Raw genomic sequence first — 19262 nt, forward strand, 5'->3', positions numbered from 1 at the left:
GTGCCGGGCTTTGGCAGGCATGGCAGGCTTCATCGCCATAGGCTCATGCAGCTCCGCTGCCTAGCCACTGGTTCATTTTTTTATACACTGCACAAATCACTGGCTGTGCAATGTTATTGCGTGAATGAAAAAGGCTTCAGTTAAGGAGAAAAACAATATTTTTCCCATATGAGTCTAGCAAGACGCAGTACGAGTGTAGTATCGAAAGGGAACAGCACATGTCGATTGATGGAAAGTGAAACTCTGATGCGCTCCGAGTGTTCGGCGTGTGAAACTATATACGTGCTAAACTTATACTTCGCCTCCAACACACATGCTGTCTTGAGTACGCAAGTTTTAGAGTTAGCCTGGACTTGTGTGCAGCAAAGTAAATTTGTCAGAGAACTGTTTAATGACAGTTTTTTTGTTTATTTAATTTATTTTCACCCTCTGATGTCACATGGACTACTTTGATGATGTTTTTCTTACCTTTCTGGACATGGACAGTATACCGTACACAGTTTCAATGGAGGGACTGAGAGCTCTCAGACTAAATCTAAAATATCTTAAACTGTGTTCCCAAGATAAATGGACGTCTCACGGGAATGACGTGAGGGTGAGTCATTAATGACATAATTTTCATTTTTGGCTGAACTTACCCTTTAAATGTAGCTTTTAGGAGCTAATTTTTCTTTAATATTTTTTAAGAAGAGCCTCTTCTGCTCACAAAGTTTGCATTTATTTAATGATAAACAGTAAAAACAGTAAAATTGTGAAATTACAAATTAAAATAACTGTTCTGTATATGATTATAGTGTAAAAATGTAATTTATTGCTGTGATCAAAGCTGAATTTTCAGCATCAGTAACCCAGCCTTTAGCGTCACATGACCCTTCAGAAATAAATCTAATATGCTGATTTGCTGCTCAAGAAACATTTCTGATGATTATAAATGTTGAAAACATTTGTGCTGACAAATATCTGTGTGGAAACGGTGAGACATTTTATTTTTCAGGATTTTTTGAAGAATCCTGTTTCTGTTTCAAAAGAACAGCATTTATGTGAACATACTGTAGGTCTGATGTACAGTGTCTGTCGCCCCCTAGTGTATAGGGGGCGTTTTAGGCTTTAGAGACTGTTTTAGGCTCAATTAATCTAATAAACATATATCATATCTAATTTTAAATGCATTATGATCAAAATATTAGCTCTATGCAGTTTATGTCATAAATCAAAAAGATGTCAAATGTCATTTATTGGTGAAAGCAGAGTGTAAATGTGGATTTGCTGTGCTGTGATGTACGGTGTGTTTGTACCTGGTTTCTGGTTGGTCATATGTCTGCTGAGGGCAGCTCTTGCTGCAGCCTGATGGGCGGGGATTGTGGTAGGCGTGCTCTTCTCTGTGGGCGGAGCTCCATGCTTGACTGTTTTTGTGGCTAATGCTGTGCTATCGGCACTGTCCATGTTTATCTTCGGAGCTGCAACACATTCAAGAGATGTAAAAAGACTGTTAACAAGACTGGCAACACGTGTACAGGTGCATTATGAGCCTCACCCGGGCTGATGATGGGGACGAGGACAGGGCCGGGGCTGGTATGAACTCTGCTGAATGGACTAGGCTGCATACTAAAGCCCGGCTGTATGGAGGGTGTCCGGAACACCGTGGGGTGTCGCGGGACAGTAGGTGTCCGCAATGGGATAGGCGCAGGCTCATCCTCTTCCTCGGCCACGGCCAGCAGGTCCTCAGGCTCCAGAGGCTGAGACAGAGACGAAATGGAGCTCACCTCATCCAGATCTTCATAGAACCGAGGAGACAGGAAGGCTGACTGCGACAGGTTGGCTGAGACACAGTGAGACATGATGAGCTCTTCATTTATCATCGCATATGAGAAACACAGGTCTACAGTATGTATAGTTTACAATATAACATCTTATTGGTTGTTTTATATTGGTTAATCCATTAACCTTGCACCAAAAAAAAACAAAAAACAATCCTCGATAGTCCACGCTTTTACTGCAATGAAGACTCGTAGAAGGACTAGTAGAACGCAGTTAGACTGACCTAAAATTAAGTAAAACTTTTAAACTGTCTGTTAAGCCTCTCATAAAAAAAAAAACACAACTTGATCCAAGAGAATTAGTTAATTACAGACCAATCTCAAATGTCCCTTTTCTGTCAAAGATAGTAGAAAAGGCAGAATACTCACAACTACATTCCTTCTTGGAATGGTATCTGTGAGGATTTCCAGTCAGGATTTAGACTGGATCATAGTCACTCATCAGAGTAACATTACAGAGAGAATTACAAATGATCTGCTGTTTTATCATCTGATCGTGGTTGTATACATTTATTAATGCTACTGGATCTTAGCGCTGTGTTCGACACTATCGACCACAACATTCTTTTGAATAAACTAGAAAATGATGTGGGCATAAGCAGAAGTGCATTGGCATGGTTCAAATCATACTTATTTGACTGTCATCAATTCGTAGCAGTGAATGATAAGGTATCATATGAATTACAAGTGCAGTATGGAGTACCATAAGGCTCAGTACTAGGACCTTTGCTTATCACGCTTTACATGTTACCTTTGGGAGATATCATCAGGAAACATGTTAGCTTTCACTGTTACACTGATGATACTCGGGTCTAAAACCATTGTTTATCTTAGAGCAACACAGCAGTGTTTTGTTCCTCAATTTATCAGCATTTTTAAACAACTCAATGATTTATTGCTTCGTTCTGGAAGGATCAGCCTTCTTAATAAAAACTCATTAAGGCATCAATTAATAAAAAAAAACATTATTCAAAATATTTTTAAACCAGCAATTTCATATATTTTTTCAATCCAATTATAATTTCAGTGTAAATACAGCCAAGCACTACTACAAATATCATTTCTGCAAAGTAATTTGTCTGGTAACATAATAATGGGTCTTACTTTTTTAAATTGAATTTGTTGATTAAACTTAAGAATTTGACAAAAGACATCGCATACAGGTTCGAAAAAAAATTCTTTATAAAAATTAAAATGTTCTCTGTAAATCATTTTAAAATGGCAAATATCACACTTTAAAAAGTTCGGGTAAAGTCAATTTTGAGAATTGTTACTAAACGCATTATAAATGCTAGAAATGCATTGTTGAAACATGTTACAAAGACTGTGAACTATGTAGTACTTAATTGTGGAGTTAAACAGTTTCTCACCATTTTTGTGTTCAGGATTTTTTGGGCGGGGTTAAAGTCATTACTCGATGACGAGCATGGCCCCTCTCCTAGCACTATAATAAGAGGCGTGTTTGACTTGAAGCAGCGCTGTGCAGACCTGTGTGACATCAAAATACAATGAGAGCTATAGAGAGTAGATGGCTCCTTGCTTTTGAATCACTTTCGCAGTACGTTAAAGTCATACGCTGATCGTTCTGCATAGCGCTGCTTCAAGTCGAATGCACCTAATATAACTGGTGCATGACCATAAGTGCGTCGCCCGCTCAATTGTGGGTTACGGTCATTACCGTTGGTTACTACAGCCTACAGCTTCCTAGCTAGCTTTGCCTTCATCATGAAGATGAATAACGCCTGGTTGTGATAATTTACAAAATAGCTTGTTATACTTATTTAAATTTATTTGCATTAGAAAGCTGAGAGATTTTTCCTGAGTGGGCGTGGTTTCAGCGCTGTCAGCGGACACACCCCCAGCATTTGAGAGCAGAGAATACTGCTTGTTTTTTCAAGGGTGGTAACAACTCATTTTACTGTGGTGTGAAATACTCAGAATACATATTTAATTTTACTTTACATGGACTTTGATGAAAACGTTCGTCACTGCTGTGAACGAACCACGCATAGAATCTAAACAATATGAAAAGCCTGTCCGCAACAGGCCTAAAACAACCAAGATACCAGCACAAAAACTCACTCAGCAAATTAATGTCTTACTGGTACTGACAAAAGCACAAAAATATTGAGACCATTCTTTTGTTATCAATATTACACACCCCTACACACATGCACACAAGCACACACAGGTGACGTACCTGGAGCTGTGGAGTGCACCGGTGGAGTCTGCCGCTTTGACAGGAAGTTCCTCAGCTGAGACTGTTTGCCTGGGGTCATTTTAGCTGCACACACACACACATACACACAGTGACATCAATGAGGTCAATGACAGATGCGTTCAGATCAACAACTCACTGTAGCTCATCTGCGAGCAGAAGCATACGGTGTCAGGTGGCATGAACCATTCAGACTGTACTGCTGGACATGAGATGATGGACTGAACTATGGTGGACAGCTCATGCATGACAAGAAGAACAAAAGCTCTTACGTGGTGATTTGGCAGGAACTTTAGGTGCTGTTTCCAGACTGGCCTTCAGAAGAGAATCCTTCAAACTCTCCAGTTCACTGTCCAGACTGTAAAACACACAGAACATGTGCATCTTGTGTCAGCTTCTGAGAGTTTCTTCCTGAGACAGTATGTCACACCAAAAACAAACCGCGCTCCACTGAGAAGCTCTTTTTTAGCATGGGCTCCAGACCTATTTCAGCCCTTCAATAGAGATTGACGATTACCATTTAATCAGCACTGACAGTTTTATTGTAGGGGGAGTAAAGCCACCTTTCCACTATATCTCCGATAAATGACAGGCCAAGAGTCATTCATTTCCAATGCAGAGTAGTACATTTTCAGATTCAATTTGATCTTCGGATGCATTGAAATGAGGGCTGTCAATCGATTATTGTGACCTGGTAGCACTTTTTTTTACTGCTATAGTATACATTAGCTTTCTCATTTCTCGAACACAACGTGCAGAAACAGCTGGTTCTTTTAATTTCCTACACTAGCTATCAAAAGGCTTGCCGTCTCTCCCCATTTCCTCTATCCAAGCCCAGCAACATTTATTTATTAATTAGGACATCTTCCCCATGAATCATAAACTTACTCTCCATCCTGTCAACTATGTTTGCTTGCTACTCTCAAACATGACTTCTCTGGTCCGGCATCCGTGCCTAGTAAAATTAGGCCTGCCAAGCAATTAAAGTTTTTAACATAATTAAATAATGTGTCTAATTAACTGCAACTTAATCGGACATCAATTTTAGCAAAAAAAATAATAAAATAAAAATTACATCATATCGACAGCCCTGATAAAATGAATATATTCCTGTTATTACAAGGCCGTGATGAGTGCTGTTAGACCGCTGAGGCAAACCAGCCCAAAAAATATTACTTTTAAATATAATTTAAGAATTCCAAATATTGGGTGGGAAAATTTGTCCATTTCTAATTATTTGGGAGGACCCTCTTAATATCTATGTTGGTTATGGCCCTGGGTTATAATCATTATGTTATTAACTGGTTACTGGCCAATTTTAGTTAGCATTAACAGCTAAATCCACTACTGGTGGATCATCACCTCTGTCCTGAGTGTGTGGAGGGCGTCTGGCTGGTGAAGCTCCACACTGACGTCCCTCTGTAGAGCCTCAGCTTGTGCAGGTCACTCTCCAGACGGTCCAGGCGCTGCTTCTGCTGGTTGATGATGTCCAGGTTATTGGCCAGTGTTGCAAACAGAGCCTCTCTTTCTGGGGCAATCATGTGCCTGGGGGAGCAAACGCTGAAGCTCAGTCGTATAGATGAACACATAATAAATAAAGCAGAATGTCACAGATGCTCACCTCTGTTTCTTCTTCAAGTGTTTCTCCCACTCTATGTCCAAAACGGCATTGACGTCCTCCATGGCGAACTTCACATACTGGTACAAGTGGTGAATTTCCTGTGGCAGAAACACACTTTCAGCACATGTTATCACTTGATATGATGATCAAGCTATCAGAGGTGGACGAGACCTTGAGCTGCTCCTCTCGCCGAGGGTCTAGTGGTTTCTTGTAGAGCAGCTGGAGGTAGTCTTTGTCTCGGTTTAGTTCACTCTGAGCTCGCGCCTCCTCTGTTCCAGCGAAACCCTCCAGCAGGCTGGTCTTCAGCATACTGATGTCCCCATGAAGAGACTGCGTTCAACAGTTCAACACGGTCAGACACGCATCCAACTTAACTTAAAACCACTGTCACATCTACAGTTGATGATCAACCGAAACAGACTGGTATGATATTCGGTTTTATAACAAGGCTCTATGAAACTCCTGATCATCATTGGTCAGAGGCATCATTTTGGGTTCACAAGTGCTCAAATGTTCAAATAACCACTGACCATGACCATTTATTTTAGAATGTGCATTACTTCATTCATTTGGTAACACTGAAGCTGACATAGGAGTTTGATAATCAATTACAAAAAGAAAACAAAATGTCTTGGGACCACACTTTCACTTTGTGATGCTGCCTAGAATATAGTAAGAATGACCATAAAATTCTAAATATGGAGGCAAAAATGCCCCTGTACGGGTTTGTCTTATATTTGTATCTTATGACATAGTTTAGCAATACCGCACATACAAGAGTGCCTTTTCCTGAATATCAGCACGCGTGACTGATTTCAGTAAACATTGAGTTAATATCGTGGGATAGATTTTAGACACAATATGTGACCTGTGCTAGCAAAATGAGTCACAATAAGCACATTTTCAAAGGTTATTTATTTTTATTTTCATATTCTCCATTAAAAGACCTTCAGAATGATGTATGATTTATTAATGAAAAATGACTGAGCTACACCCATTTGATGTCGATCAAGTCAATTTTGAGAAAAATCGAGTAAAAGTTTTCCGAAGGTTCCAAAGCAACATCACAGAGCAACGTTGCTTCTTTTCCTCCAGTTCTTTTCTTAATAATAAATACTATATTAATAATCACAATATAGCCATTTTTTTTATTTTTGTTATTATAAATAAGAACAGAAGCAAAAAAAACAAGCAAACAGTAGAACAAATAAAAGAAACAATGCATTCCATTTTTAATTTTACATCTAAACAAAAGCTTCAGTTAATTAAAGTTAAAGTTAATTAAACGTAAAAAAATATATATATATTATTTGGAGCATTGGGATGGCTAGACGAGGGCTTAATGAACTCATCTTCATGAAAAAAATCTAAATCAACTTTTTTACTTTTTTTTGCCTTTAGCTCAAAATTAGCACGGGTCACATACTTTAATTTTTTTTGCTCATATTCCAAACAAAGCTGGAATTCACAGTTGTTATTGAATATATGTTTTTGAACAAATCAGTTGAGTGAATTATTTAATGCCATTGATATAGTCACTTGCCATGTTACTGAATGAATCAGCTGTTTGGACCAATCGGATGATTCGGTGTCTCCCTCAATAAACCTACTGGTGGTTTAGTATGTTAAAAATTCACCTTTAAATCAGTTTAAGAGGGGAAATATTACCCCATATTGGTTCTAATAATTCTGTCTCTACAGTGAACCAACCACCACCACAGAATATGAAGAATATGAAAAAGATCTGGACGTCAGCTGATAAAACAGGCCTGAAACAGCCGATACCAGAGCAAAAATACACTTTCACAATTAGCCATATTGTTATTTTGCTTCTAGTTTGACATGCTGTGCCAAAGCAATGGTGCAAAACACAACATTAGAGACCTTTTTTGTTATTATGAGAAGTGTAAAAATACTTCCATCTCATTATCATATTCATTATGTGCCCAGGCAGATTAGACTACGATGGGTACCACAACAACCTAGATAATGAATGGGCAACACTGCTTTACCTGCTCGGAGTCTGAGCTATTTGTCTCTCAGACGTTTCATGATGCAAGGCTGTCTTTGAATGATGAATAGTCTCATTGGTTGGTTGTGATCATATAATTGTATTATGTTTTCTTTATGAAGTTACCTTCCTGTGTGTGACTTTTACTTCACTGGATTATCAAAAATAGAAGACAAGAAGAAGAACTCTCTCAAAATCTCATACCTAGGTGCAGGTCGTACCTCAGTGGTGTCTCTGATCTCCAGCGTGAAGGCGTGTACGTTCTCCGAGTCTTTCCTCAGGTCTCTCATGTCGTCGTTGCTTCCCACCCTGAAATCAGCATTTCTGCAGCGAGTCTTCAGATCGTCCAGCTCCTTCTCAAAGTGTCCGATCTGAGCAGAGGACAGAGCAGGCACTCAATCAGCATCAGTATAACAGCTCTTCCGATGTAAAACGTGATTTTTGGGCTCTACCTCCTCCAGTATTCCAGTCATGACGGGGTCCGAGTCTTTCTTCTGCTGCAGGTGTTTCTCCATTGCTTTCACAGACACGGCCTACCACAAAACACATGGAAACACACTTCAGATCTGTCTGTGCAGGACACATGTGACTGGTTCATCAGTTCTTCAGTGCTGTACCTGTGCAGACGGAGCATTGGACGCAGGAGGAGCGACTGCGGCTGGTTTTAGCGGAGCGGCTGGAGGAGCGCTGATTTGAGCGGCCCGAGACAACACTACAACAACAACAACAACATCTCACACTTTTATACAGCATCTCTGATCACTGTAGGGACCTAAAACATGCAAACAATGATCCTAAATGTGTACATACGACGATTTATGAATTTATCTCAAATACAAGATCAATGTGAACAAATGCATCAAGTCCATCTATAGAATGTCCACAAATATCCCTTCATGGGAAGGTCTGGACGGAGAGTCTGTGAGGTAAGCACGTACCTGCAGGGGCGGCTGGTTTGAGCACTGCTGTCGTCGGGCCACTGACCTCCGCTGCTGCGGGTTTGGGCGTGGAGGTCAAAGAAAACGGCTGGGCAGTAGATGTGACTGATGCCCGAGAGTCCACCTCCAGAAACCTGCTACAAAACAAGCCAAACTCTGAACTGCTGGTCATTCAGGATTATCCAAATAGCGTAATATCTGAGATCACACGCTCACCTGTCAGTGAGGTTCATCCTGACAGCAGGTGTCGCAGGCTCCACAGGTGCTTTGGGACCGCTGATGACGGGAGACATGGCAGGCGGACGCTTAGCAGGAATGGCCGTTGGAGCACTGCTGACCTCCTTTGGCGCGAAGGAGGAAGTGAAGGACAAGGCAGGAGCATTGGAGGAGGGTTTGGGAGCGTTAAAGGAGAAACCAGATGTGGTGGAGCCCAGCGAGAAGCCAGAGGGACCGTTAGAGTTTGGAGCAGGAAGAGAGAAGGAGAAATTTGTGGAGGACACTGAGGTAGGCAGGGCCGAGGAGGTGGCAGCAGCGGCTGCTGGGGGCGGGGCTGTGAAGGATAAGGTGGCTGGGGGCAGGGCTGTGCCAAAAGATGCTGGGACAGATGGGAAGATGGAGGACGCTGAAGAGTCGGGAGCAAAAGAGAACGAAGATGATTCTGAAACAAAGTGTGTTAGAACACAACAAAGTCACCGGATTGTAAACCCTGCATCTTCAATCACTTCTAATTCATGATTCATCTGTGTTAGACAATAATAGATTTAAAATGCTACAACTGAATTAAATTTGACTTCATCAAAGTAGGTTTGACTGGCACAGTAAAAGCCCCAATATACTTCAAGAGGAATCAAAGAATGAACTGGTTTCAAACATTTCGTACAAAATCAGTTTCACCTTCAATCTACCCTTGATCTATGGCAATTATGCAATAGGTAGAAATAACGAAACCGCCTGCCATCGCTCCCGGACCAGAGATGGGAGCAAGTGCGGCCACCTCTACCTGGACCCATCCTTTCTGAATGCTGCCCTTCAATCACAATTCCCCAGCACAACGGGGACACCAGAACCCCTGTTTATTCTGGACACTATTTCCCCTCTGAACACTTTATTCACATTTTATGTTTTATTTTCTGTTTAATAAAAGCCTCTCCAAGGCCTGACGCCACACCCACTGTGTCCGTCTTTGGCTCCTCCCACCACAGTGCTATATAAACCTGACTGGAGCAAAGAATTCACAGCTGGAGCAAACATATCCACGTCACTATGATTAGATGCTTTCTTAACTGCTGTTTTCTCACCATTTTCATTTTGTTGTGTGTTTGTTACTGAGAGCAAAGCATGCAGCACATATTTACATAAAAATGTGTTGAGATGTTTGCTAACATTATACCGCTGCAAAGGTATTTCCAACTTTTTATACTCGTAAGCAAAGAACAAAGTATGCTGTGAGATATATTGGGTGCTTGAAATATTGATGGCGAGTGTGTCTCATGGCTGTGGACTTACTAGCAGCAGGCGCTCTCTCGCCATCCTCAGGCAGCGGGACGGCAGCTACGGTCAGCTGTCTGACCCCTGGGTTGAGGTTCAGTAAAGAGAAGGGACACAGAACTCCATCTGTAGACAGCAGCATCAGCGTCGGCGCCGGAGGCAACCTCTTTTCATCAGCTGAGGACGCAAGAAGAGATTTTACAACAAACAAACAAGCAGTAGCTGTGACAACATGTTTACAAAACAGGGTTCATGAGTATTTAAATCGAATACAACTTATTTAAAAACATAAACAAAGAGGGATGCATAATTAATTAAAACGGAGACAGTGATATTAACAATTTGCAATAATTAAATCATGGCTTTAAATAAGTTTATAGTCAGTTGTGCTGTGTATTTAAAGTATGTTTGTAAGCGACGTGAGTTTAATGTGCATTAGGAAACGCAATTCTTGCAAAGCTCAGTTAATTTATATTCGCATAATTTCTGGCATTTTTTTGCACAGAAGTTTACACTATTTCATCAATATATTCTGCCAAATAAAGGTTCAAGATTTGAAATTAAAAGTTAAGTGTTTGAACATTTGCAATTGAAAATTTTAAGACAAATATTTTGCATTTTAACATATTACATTTTAACATAAAAAGCTCCTTGTAAAGAGTGATCATGTGTACTTAAAGTTTTTCTTAAAACTAACTATTTCCATTAACAGTAGTCTTTGTTCTGTGTGTTTGTATGTCTCTGCAGTAGCAATATAAATCACTTTTTTTTTTTTTAAATGTCATATCAGTTCATATAGACAACTGGAAGTTTATTTTAAAGTGCAAGGTATTTCAAATGTGTAAAAGCTCTCTAGAACATAATTTCTTGTTTAAGTGTGTCTTATTGAATAATAAATATTTCCATGCACACCCGCTTCACACATAAAGGAATAATGTAAGCAAGTAAATGGAGAAGCGTGTTCACTGCTCAGTCACAAGAACAATCTACCATCACAGGAGCTCTTACACAGGTGTATGTCCTCCTGGCTGGTGTAATCGATGGCCATGCCCACAGGAAGTGTGTCCTCACTGTTCTCTGAGACAGGAAGCTCTGCTCGACTGGCATATTCCAGCACCCACAGCTCCCAGTTCACCTGCAACACATCAGACCTCTGTGACTAACACTTCTGACCGGCGTTATTTTACGAACATGGAGACACTATTACTACAATTTAATGTTAATACTTTTTTTAAATCCAATTTTTTTTTTTTTTTTTTATTACATTTTTTTAAATATTTCTGGGTGAACTATCCCTTTAAGTTAAGTATCATCAAATGGTTTTTTATTTCTATTTTATGATTTTAGTTTTAGTTAAGGACAATAACCCATGCTTACCTTGTCCTCCTGTTTAGCGATAACGCTGACTTCAGTAGCAGCGGCTGATGCAGCCAAAACCAGGTCCCTGCGCAGGAGAAATCCGTTTTATTTGATTCCTGAATTTCTAGAGGACTAACAAAGCTAATGCGAGCGCAGGACATGCAGACGAGTCTCACCAGTCCTCGATATGGCACAGGAAGTAGTGATGCTGCCTCTCAGTGCAGGAGGCGTACACCAGGTCATTGAAGTTCAGAAAGCACTCGTCTCTCTTCTCATCCTTTTTCTGACACACACACACACAGTTGACACATTGTCATCATCGTCCTGTCTGAAAGGTTTTGTAGTGTGTGATTGGTAAGAGTTACTCACAGGCAGCGATATGACCACCAGCTCCGGCGGCGTCTCCAGAGACCCATCAGCCGCTGCGTACACCACCGCAAAGTTAAACGTGCTCAACCACAACACGTCCAGCACTGTGGAACACACACACACACACACACACACACACACACACACACACACAACACACATTAGCACAGACACTAACACTCACATCCTTACTTATGAGAGTGGAAGTGATGTGCATCTGGTATAAAAATGACTGTGGATTAACATGAGTCAATGGGCAAGTTTATATAGGTTTTATGAAGGTCAAATTTGATAACATCTCACCATGCTGAAAACACAACTTAAAGATCTCCATTACTTTTTTATTCATTTTACAAGAAAAAAAAAAAAAAAGAAAAAAAAAAGATATATAAATATGATATATATGGAAATATATTTTCCTGTATCTCATCACACTGCAGAAAAGTGCTCCTTTCTCAGTATTTATTCTTGTTTTCCAGTGCATGTCTAAAGATTTTCCAGTAAAATACATTTACTGGAGAAGCAAAATGACATTATGATTTAAACAGAATGAGTTTGTGATTAAAACAAGACGACACATCTCAGAAAACACTAATGAATTAAAAGGAAACAGGTTTTCATTTCCCATTTGCAGATATTTGTTCTTGTTTTAGGCATAGACGCATTGCATTTTGACCAATTTCTAAAAAAACAAGACTTCAAATCTTCATTTTGCATCTCAAGTAAATGAATTTTGATTGAACATTTTTTTTTTTTTCTGCAGTGTGTGCAACATTTAATGCCATAGCTTTATGAATGAACTCTGATTTAAGATCTTTTTAGGCCTTAATTACAGGAAGAGTGAAGTAAGACTTAAGACCGTATTAATAGAATTACTTGTATTCTTTTATAGTCATGTTGCTATACAATCATACAAAATATTTGGCCAGATTATGCAGCCCCACAAACAAGCACAACAAACTTGGATCTTAAAATGCATTTTAAACCGCAATTAGGTTTTTGATTGTTCATATTGAAACTGCAGTCTCATTGTGATCAATACAAATTCACATCTAAACTCTTGGGTTAAAGTTGTGGTGACACTCAGGCTGATTAGCGCTGACATCACATCGATACAGGAACACGGTCACTGTAAGAGCGCAGTGAATCGCAGCAGTCGCACCTTTGACGGGGTGATCCTGACTGTAGAAGCTGGGACAAGGAATCACCTTCTTGGCCTGTAAGGTCTGAGATACAAACACAAAATGCCCATTCACAAGGATGAACTATAAAAAGTTTCAATAATCGCTCTAACACAGAGACACACCATCACTATAATCTCTTTCAGAGTGATGTTTTCCCCCAGCTAATTAATCATAAAAACATTGACAGCCAATAAGAGTCCAAGCATTTAAAGCAGCAGATGACAAAACCTCAGTTCATGCTTATAACAAAGAGAACAATATTGTGTGTAATATAGTTTGTATTTTAGTTCTTCTTGGTAAAGTGAAGGTCTGTCCTTCATAAACGCTCATGCACAGACGTACAGGAGTGAACTGAACCACTGTGGCATCCTCTTTCCCAGCAGACACCTGCTTCCCTTTGGGACTCCAGCAAACTACAAAGACAGAGAGAGAGAGAGGATAGAATCAACATGCTTTAAAATAAGCTCAAAGACACTGGCTAACTAGCGCTTGAGGTATCTAGAGACCGAGAACTTGAACAGATTCACTCAAGGTTAGCACTGTGAGAATAAAGAGAGCACACAGTAACCACTGACCGCATGTGATTCCCACAGAGGCAGGAAGCTGAGCGACCACACTGACGGAGTCCTGAACGTCCAGCACCATCATACTGCCGTCAGACAGACACACGGCCAGACGGGACGCGTCCACCGGACTCCACTTCAGATCCTGGACCAGTGTGTCTGCAGCGGCCATGGGTCTGAAAGAGGTGAAGGGACGCTTCTCCTGCCTGTCCTGTGGGAGCAACCACACACAAACACACACACACACACACACTCTGGTCTTCACCACACTCTTGATCCTCAAAACACACCAAAGACAACAAGTGTAGTATATAGATTTTTCATAAAAGTATTTTGTAGGGGATTTCATTGTACTAGACAATAACCACCTCTAAATTATACGAATTAATACAAAAATTAGAAGAAAAATTTAATTTCCGATGAATGCAGTGTTTAAGCAAAAGTATTTGAAATCCAGTGGATGAAAGGCAGATTAATGCCATCTGGCGGGAGAGAAGAAAATCATATGTAACACCATGGTTTAACTACTAAATGCCTGCAGGTTTGATATTATCACAGATTTAGAGTTTTTACAATGGCTTGTGCTGTATAAAGGTCCAAACTCATGTCATTTTCACATCTCATAACTTTATCTCCTGAAGTCTTTTCAGACAACTTGTCAGTTGAACAGTTGGGTAAGTTGTAAAACCCACTGACACCCACTAAAAGGGTATTCAGTGTAACAATAGTTCATATACCAAAAAAAAAGAAAAAGAAAAGAAAAAGGCATATTTAAAACAAGAATCATTAGAAACATTAAAATACTCTATTTAAGTATCACAGTGCAGCCTACAAAAACTAATTAATTTTACCATATTTTCCAGACTATAAGTCGCATATTTAACCCATAGACTATATTTAACCCATATTTTGACATTTTAACAAAAGTTATTTGAAACATTAAAGTAGACACTTTCCTAGCATTTAACATGCTTACTATGTATATAAAATCATCTTTGTAAATGTAATTTGATGCGGCTACCAAAATGGGACATTTTGTCTTTGACCTTTATATATTTAGACATTATCAAGGACTTCATCATCCCAGCTGATTGTAGATTTTATCCCAGAAAATTGCTCTGTATTTTCATATTTCCCATTCATTTTCAATGGCATTCACTTAGTTCTGACAGTGAAGACCACACTAGACTATTTGTTTCCAATTATGTGTGTTCATATGGCAAGTGCCACCAATATCACCAAGTTTCATACCATTCTGATGAAGTAAAAAATATATATAATTAAAAAAAATAAATGGTAAAAAATATTGGTGCCACTTGCTATACGAACACACACATAATAATAAAATAATAAGAACATAATGGTCTAAAATTTGCATCACTGTTATTTTTGTGTTTATTTCTGTTATTTATAATTTATTTATGTTTTAATCCCATATCATCAACAATGGCTATATTCTGGTCACATTAACAGTATCAGGAGGAAACAAATGAAAGCCAAGTTTAAATATTTTTTAGGAGAGCTGGATGACCTTGTTGAGGAAGGAGCGGACATCGTAGAAGTGGAGCGTGAGCTCTGCTGCGTCCCCCGTCCCGCACACAGACAGCGTCAGCTCGTCACTGCTCAGAGCCATGTGATGCATCGCCAGCCCGACAGTCAATGTGACCGCGCAGGAGCACTCCACTGATGAGACACACACACACACACACACACACACACACACACACGTGCGCCCGAGCGCAGTCACAGCACAGCAGCACAGAAGTCAGCTGCAAATATGTCTTGACCCCCAAAAAATTCTAACAAAACGTTTCTCAGTGATTTACAGTAGTATCAAATGTACTTAAAAACATACTAAAAGTTTACCAAAGTTTGACTCCAAGAAAGGCCCCGTTTTTCAAAATGGCTGCCGCCAGGTCCTTAAAATGACCATTACTCCTTGTTTTTCCTCCTAGACCAGAAATATTGGTGCCTGATACATGTTTTTGCCATGTAATATTATAAGTAGCATATTTGCATGATAGATAAGTGATTACAAGTCCAATTATATATTAAAGCAATTGGTTACAAGCATATTTATGGGGAAAATATGTACAATTTCCCTTAAGTACATGCAGGTACAACCTTTTATATTCTACATTTATTGCACATGCATAATCTGAAATATGTAAAGAGTTTTTTGTTTGAGTTCTGATGGTTACGACTTACAGCTTCAGTATCTCAAAAAATTAGAATATTTTCTCAAAGATCAATCAAAAAAAGATTTACAAAACAGAAATGTTCAAGATGTCCAAAGTAGGTTTAATTATGCTATCAATACTTGGTTAGGGCTCCTTTTGCAATTACGTGGTACTGCAGGTTGCTTTGATGGGGCCTTCAGCTCCTCTGTATTGTTTTTCAGATGTTACTTATCTTCCTCTTCACAATACCCCATAGATTCTCTGTGAGGTTCAGGTCAGGTGAGTTGGCTGGCCAATCAAGCACAGTAATATCATGGTCAGCAAATCACTTGGAAGTGGTTTTGGCACTGTGGGTAGGTTGTGAGGGTTTTGCACTTTGTTTTATGTTTTGTTTCTTGTGTCTAGTATCAGCACATGGATTTGTTAATTGTTTTCTCGGCCATGTGCTCCTTTAGCTCCTCCTCCTTGTTTCCTGTTTACCACACCCCCCTCGTCAGCCTGGTCAATCTAATTGTGCTCAACGGTCCCTCATGTATGTTCCTCCTTATTTATAGTGCCCCTTACCCTTTTTTGTTTGCTGGTTCATGGTCATTCACACCCTCTCTGTCTCTGTATGTGGCTGAATACGCGCCCGTGTCTCCTTGTCTGGTTGGTCTTGTGCCCTTGTCTAGTCCTTGTAGTTCTATGTTCTTGTCTTGCTCCTTATTTTAGTAATTTGTTTGTTCTTGCTTTTGGCTCTAATTTGTAATATTTATTTGGCTTTTCTAGTCTTGATCCTTGTTGGTTAAACTGGTAATTTTTTATCTTGTTACTTAACCTTTTATTAGTTCATTGGCTTATATCTTTCCTTGTCTTGAGTTTAATTTGTGTTTTTGTGGAGCTTTGTCCTGTCTAGTTTTGTGTTCGAGTTCATGTCATGTCCCCGTGGGTCCTGCCCTGGTTCTACCTACCTGGCACTTGGTCTGTCTCAGAGTCAGTGGTTAACAAGTGTCTAAGATCTGCTCTACGGTGCCTTGCGTGGTCTTCTCAGTCAGCCTGGTTTTGCTGCCCCCTCTGTTGCCAAGTATTCTGCCAGTTGTTTCCTGAAGCTTTCCCACTGGCCTCCCCTAGCTGTTCCTGTTAACTGTTTTCCTGTTGTGTTATCTATTGTTCACTTCACTACCCTCTTGTATCAGTCTGTTTTGTCAATAAAACCTTATTACCTCCCAATGAAATTGGGTCCTCCCTCCTAGATCCCTGACATAGGTGCTAAATTTCTGCTGCAAAATTAAATCAGCATCTCCATTAAGCTTGTCAGCAGATGGAAGCATAAAGAGCTACAAAATCTCCTGGTAGATGGTTGCATTGACTTTGGACTTGATAAAACATAATGAACCAACACCAGCAGACAGCACTCAAATCATCACTGACTTCAGAAACTTCACACTGGACTTTGGATTCTGTCCCTCTCCAGTCTTCCTCCAGACCTTGAATTCCAAATGAAATGCAAAAGTAACTTTCATCTGAAAAGAGGACTGTGAACCACTGAGCAACAGTCCAGTTCTTTTTCTCCTTCTCCCAGGTGAAATGCTTCTGATGTTTTTTTTTTTGGCTCAGGAGTGGCTTGGTTTTAGGAATGTGACTGCTGTAGCCCTTTTCTTGAAGATGTCTGAGCTTGATGACTCTTGATGCACTGACTCCGGCTTCAGTCCACTCCTTGTGAAGCTCTCCCAAGTTCTTGAATCTGCTTTTCCTGACAATCTTCCCAAGGCTGAAGTCATCCCTGTTGCTTTTACACCTTTTCCTACCACACTTTTTCCTTCCAGTCAACTTTCTATAAATATATTTTGATACAGCACTCTGTGTACAGCCAGCCCTTTCAGCAGTGACCTTCTGTGGCTTAACCTACTAGTGAAGGGTTATGATGATTGTCTTCTGGACAACAGTCAAGTCAGTAGTCTTTCCCATAATTGTGGTTGCATGTTCTGAACTAGCCCAGGAGGTACCCAGTATTTATACTCATAATTAATAAAACTAATCAAGCTCAAAATGGAATATTCAAATTTTTTGAGATACTGAATTTTTTATTTTCCTAAGCTGTAAGTCGTAACAAACAGAATAATAAAAAAAAAGATTACTTTTTAAAATTAAATTACAAAAAATAAAGAACTTTTGTTTGAGCAAAATGGTATACACTGTGCTGCCAACAACATTACAATGAGTCACGCAATATCAAATGTCAATATTCTATTCTACCATCTTCTGAATTGCTGAAAATGGTGAATTTAGGTTTGTTGGGTTTAGTATAATGCCACCTTTATACTCTAAAACATCTATAAAGGATGCATGCATTGCATATTAATTACCTTATTAAAATTGAAATGAGTGACCATTTTAGAGGTTTCACACACAGGCTTCTGTTCTGGGCTAATACAGGGTTGTTTATGATCAAAGTTATGATCAAAGTTATACAACTCCAATTTAAGTTACTTTTGGGTGCAATAACGTTTACATCGAATGTAAAGTCTGTGTTTTAGCAAAACAAGTGACATGACATAGGCTAAATTGTTTACATCTCTGGTTCACCCCAAACAATGATAAAACCTTACAGTATTCTCACAAAATCATGTATTCCATAGGTATGTAATCATGTCAGTGCAATTTAGACAAGTCCAATGGATTTACAGACACAGAAAACATGGGGTTAGACACCAAGATTACTTGACTAAGTCAAATAATGAAGGAGTTAGGATATTATAAGGGCTCCAATGCCCATCTTGGACGCCATCTTGAAAATTACACCTTTCTAGTGGTCAAACTTTGGTAAACTTTTAGTATGTTATTAAGGACACCTAATACTACAAAAAACAGATGAGAAACCTTTTGTTAGGATTTTTTAGGGTTAGGTGTTTTATTTTCATATATGCAGCTGTCTACAGGGGTCACGTGGTCTTACCGGTGTCATTGGGGTTTCCCTCCAGACGGCCGGCTGCGGTCACGTCTCTCGTCCAGAACACTTTCAGCATCCCGCCTCTGCCAGCGAACGTCAGGCCATATTTGTTGGAGATGGTGAGGAGACTGGAGCGCTCCTTAGGAAGATCCACAGATGACTCGAACACATGGATCTTCTTCATCTGACGGAACTTGAAGTCCTGAGAAGCACAGAAGAGCACATCTGTATGTAAGTGCTTATTACTGCTGTGAAACATCAGGCTTTCCGCAGGTACCTTTTTAAGACCAGGTAAAAGACTGCAATACGTCAAATATGTTCACTAAATGTAAATGTCTCTCATTAGCAATGCCTCCAAATTTAAAATAGATCTTCCAATCAATCTCCATTTCTTTCTAAATCATAAAAAAAAAAACTGCTCCGAACAAATATGGAAATAATTTTACTGTATATTGTGATCCAACTACAAAAAACTGATGTTCTCCCCAAGTAATTTTTATCTTGTTTTCTAGCGCAAATGTTTAAAGAATCTTAAATCAAGATATATTTAAATTGATCAAAAGAGAGTGAGTTTATGCTTAAAAC

General features: G+C 39.5%; 1 protein-coding gene across 4 annotated transcripts in view; it reads right to left on the reverse strand.

The window, feature by feature from the left end:
• Positions 1 to 19262, reverse strand: part of LOC113086616 (nuclear pore complex protein Nup214-like) — a 71485-nt gene that overhangs the window by 50881 nt on the left and 1342 nt on the right. For 3 of the 4 annotated variants that reach the window (XM_026255468.1, XM_026255466.1, XM_026255473.1), the window contains exons 2-23: positions 18684 to 18879; positions 15100 to 15251; positions 13581 to 13779; positions 13348 to 13418; positions 12984 to 13047; positions 11822 to 11925; positions 11629 to 11735; positions 11471 to 11537; positions 11102 to 11228; positions 10112 to 10270; positions 8822 to 9263; positions 8606 to 8742; positions 8285 to 8379; positions 8120 to 8200; positions 7889 to 8038; positions 5828 to 5986; positions 5657 to 5754; positions 5398 to 5580; positions 4308 to 4393; positions 4018 to 4101; positions 1535 to 1819; positions 1296 to 1457 (exon numbers count right to left, since the gene is read on the reverse strand). In XM_026255468.1, coding sequence (XP_026111253.1) covers positions 1296 to 1457; positions 1535 to 1819; positions 4018 to 4101; positions 4308 to 4393; positions 5398 to 5580; positions 5657 to 5754; positions 5828 to 5986; positions 7889 to 8038; positions 8120 to 8200; positions 8285 to 8379; positions 8606 to 8742; positions 8822 to 9263; positions 10112 to 10270; positions 11102 to 11228; positions 11471 to 11537; positions 11629 to 11735; positions 11822 to 11925; positions 12984 to 13047; positions 13348 to 13418; positions 13581 to 13779; positions 15100 to 15251; positions 18684 to 18879 — 3208 coding nt within the window. The remainder of the gene's footprint in view (positions 1 to 1295; positions 1458 to 1534; positions 1820 to 4017; positions 4102 to 4307; positions 4394 to 5397; positions 5581 to 5656; positions 5755 to 5827; positions 5987 to 7888; positions 8039 to 8119; positions 8201 to 8284; positions 8380 to 8605; positions 8743 to 8821; positions 9264 to 10111; positions 10271 to 11101; positions 11229 to 11470; positions 11538 to 11628; positions 11736 to 11821; positions 11926 to 12983; positions 13048 to 13347; positions 13419 to 13580; positions 13780 to 15099; positions 15252 to 18683; positions 18880 to 19262) is intronic. The other variant, XM_026255472.1, reaches the window with a different exon arrangement.

The sequence above is a fragment of the Carassius auratus genome, chromosome 5, assembly GCF_003368295.1.
Source record: "Carassius auratus strain Wakin chromosome 5, ASM336829v1, whole genome shotgun sequence".
Classification (NCBI taxonomy): domain Eukaryota; kingdom Metazoa; phylum Chordata; class Actinopteri; order Cypriniformes; family Cyprinidae; genus Carassius; species Carassius auratus.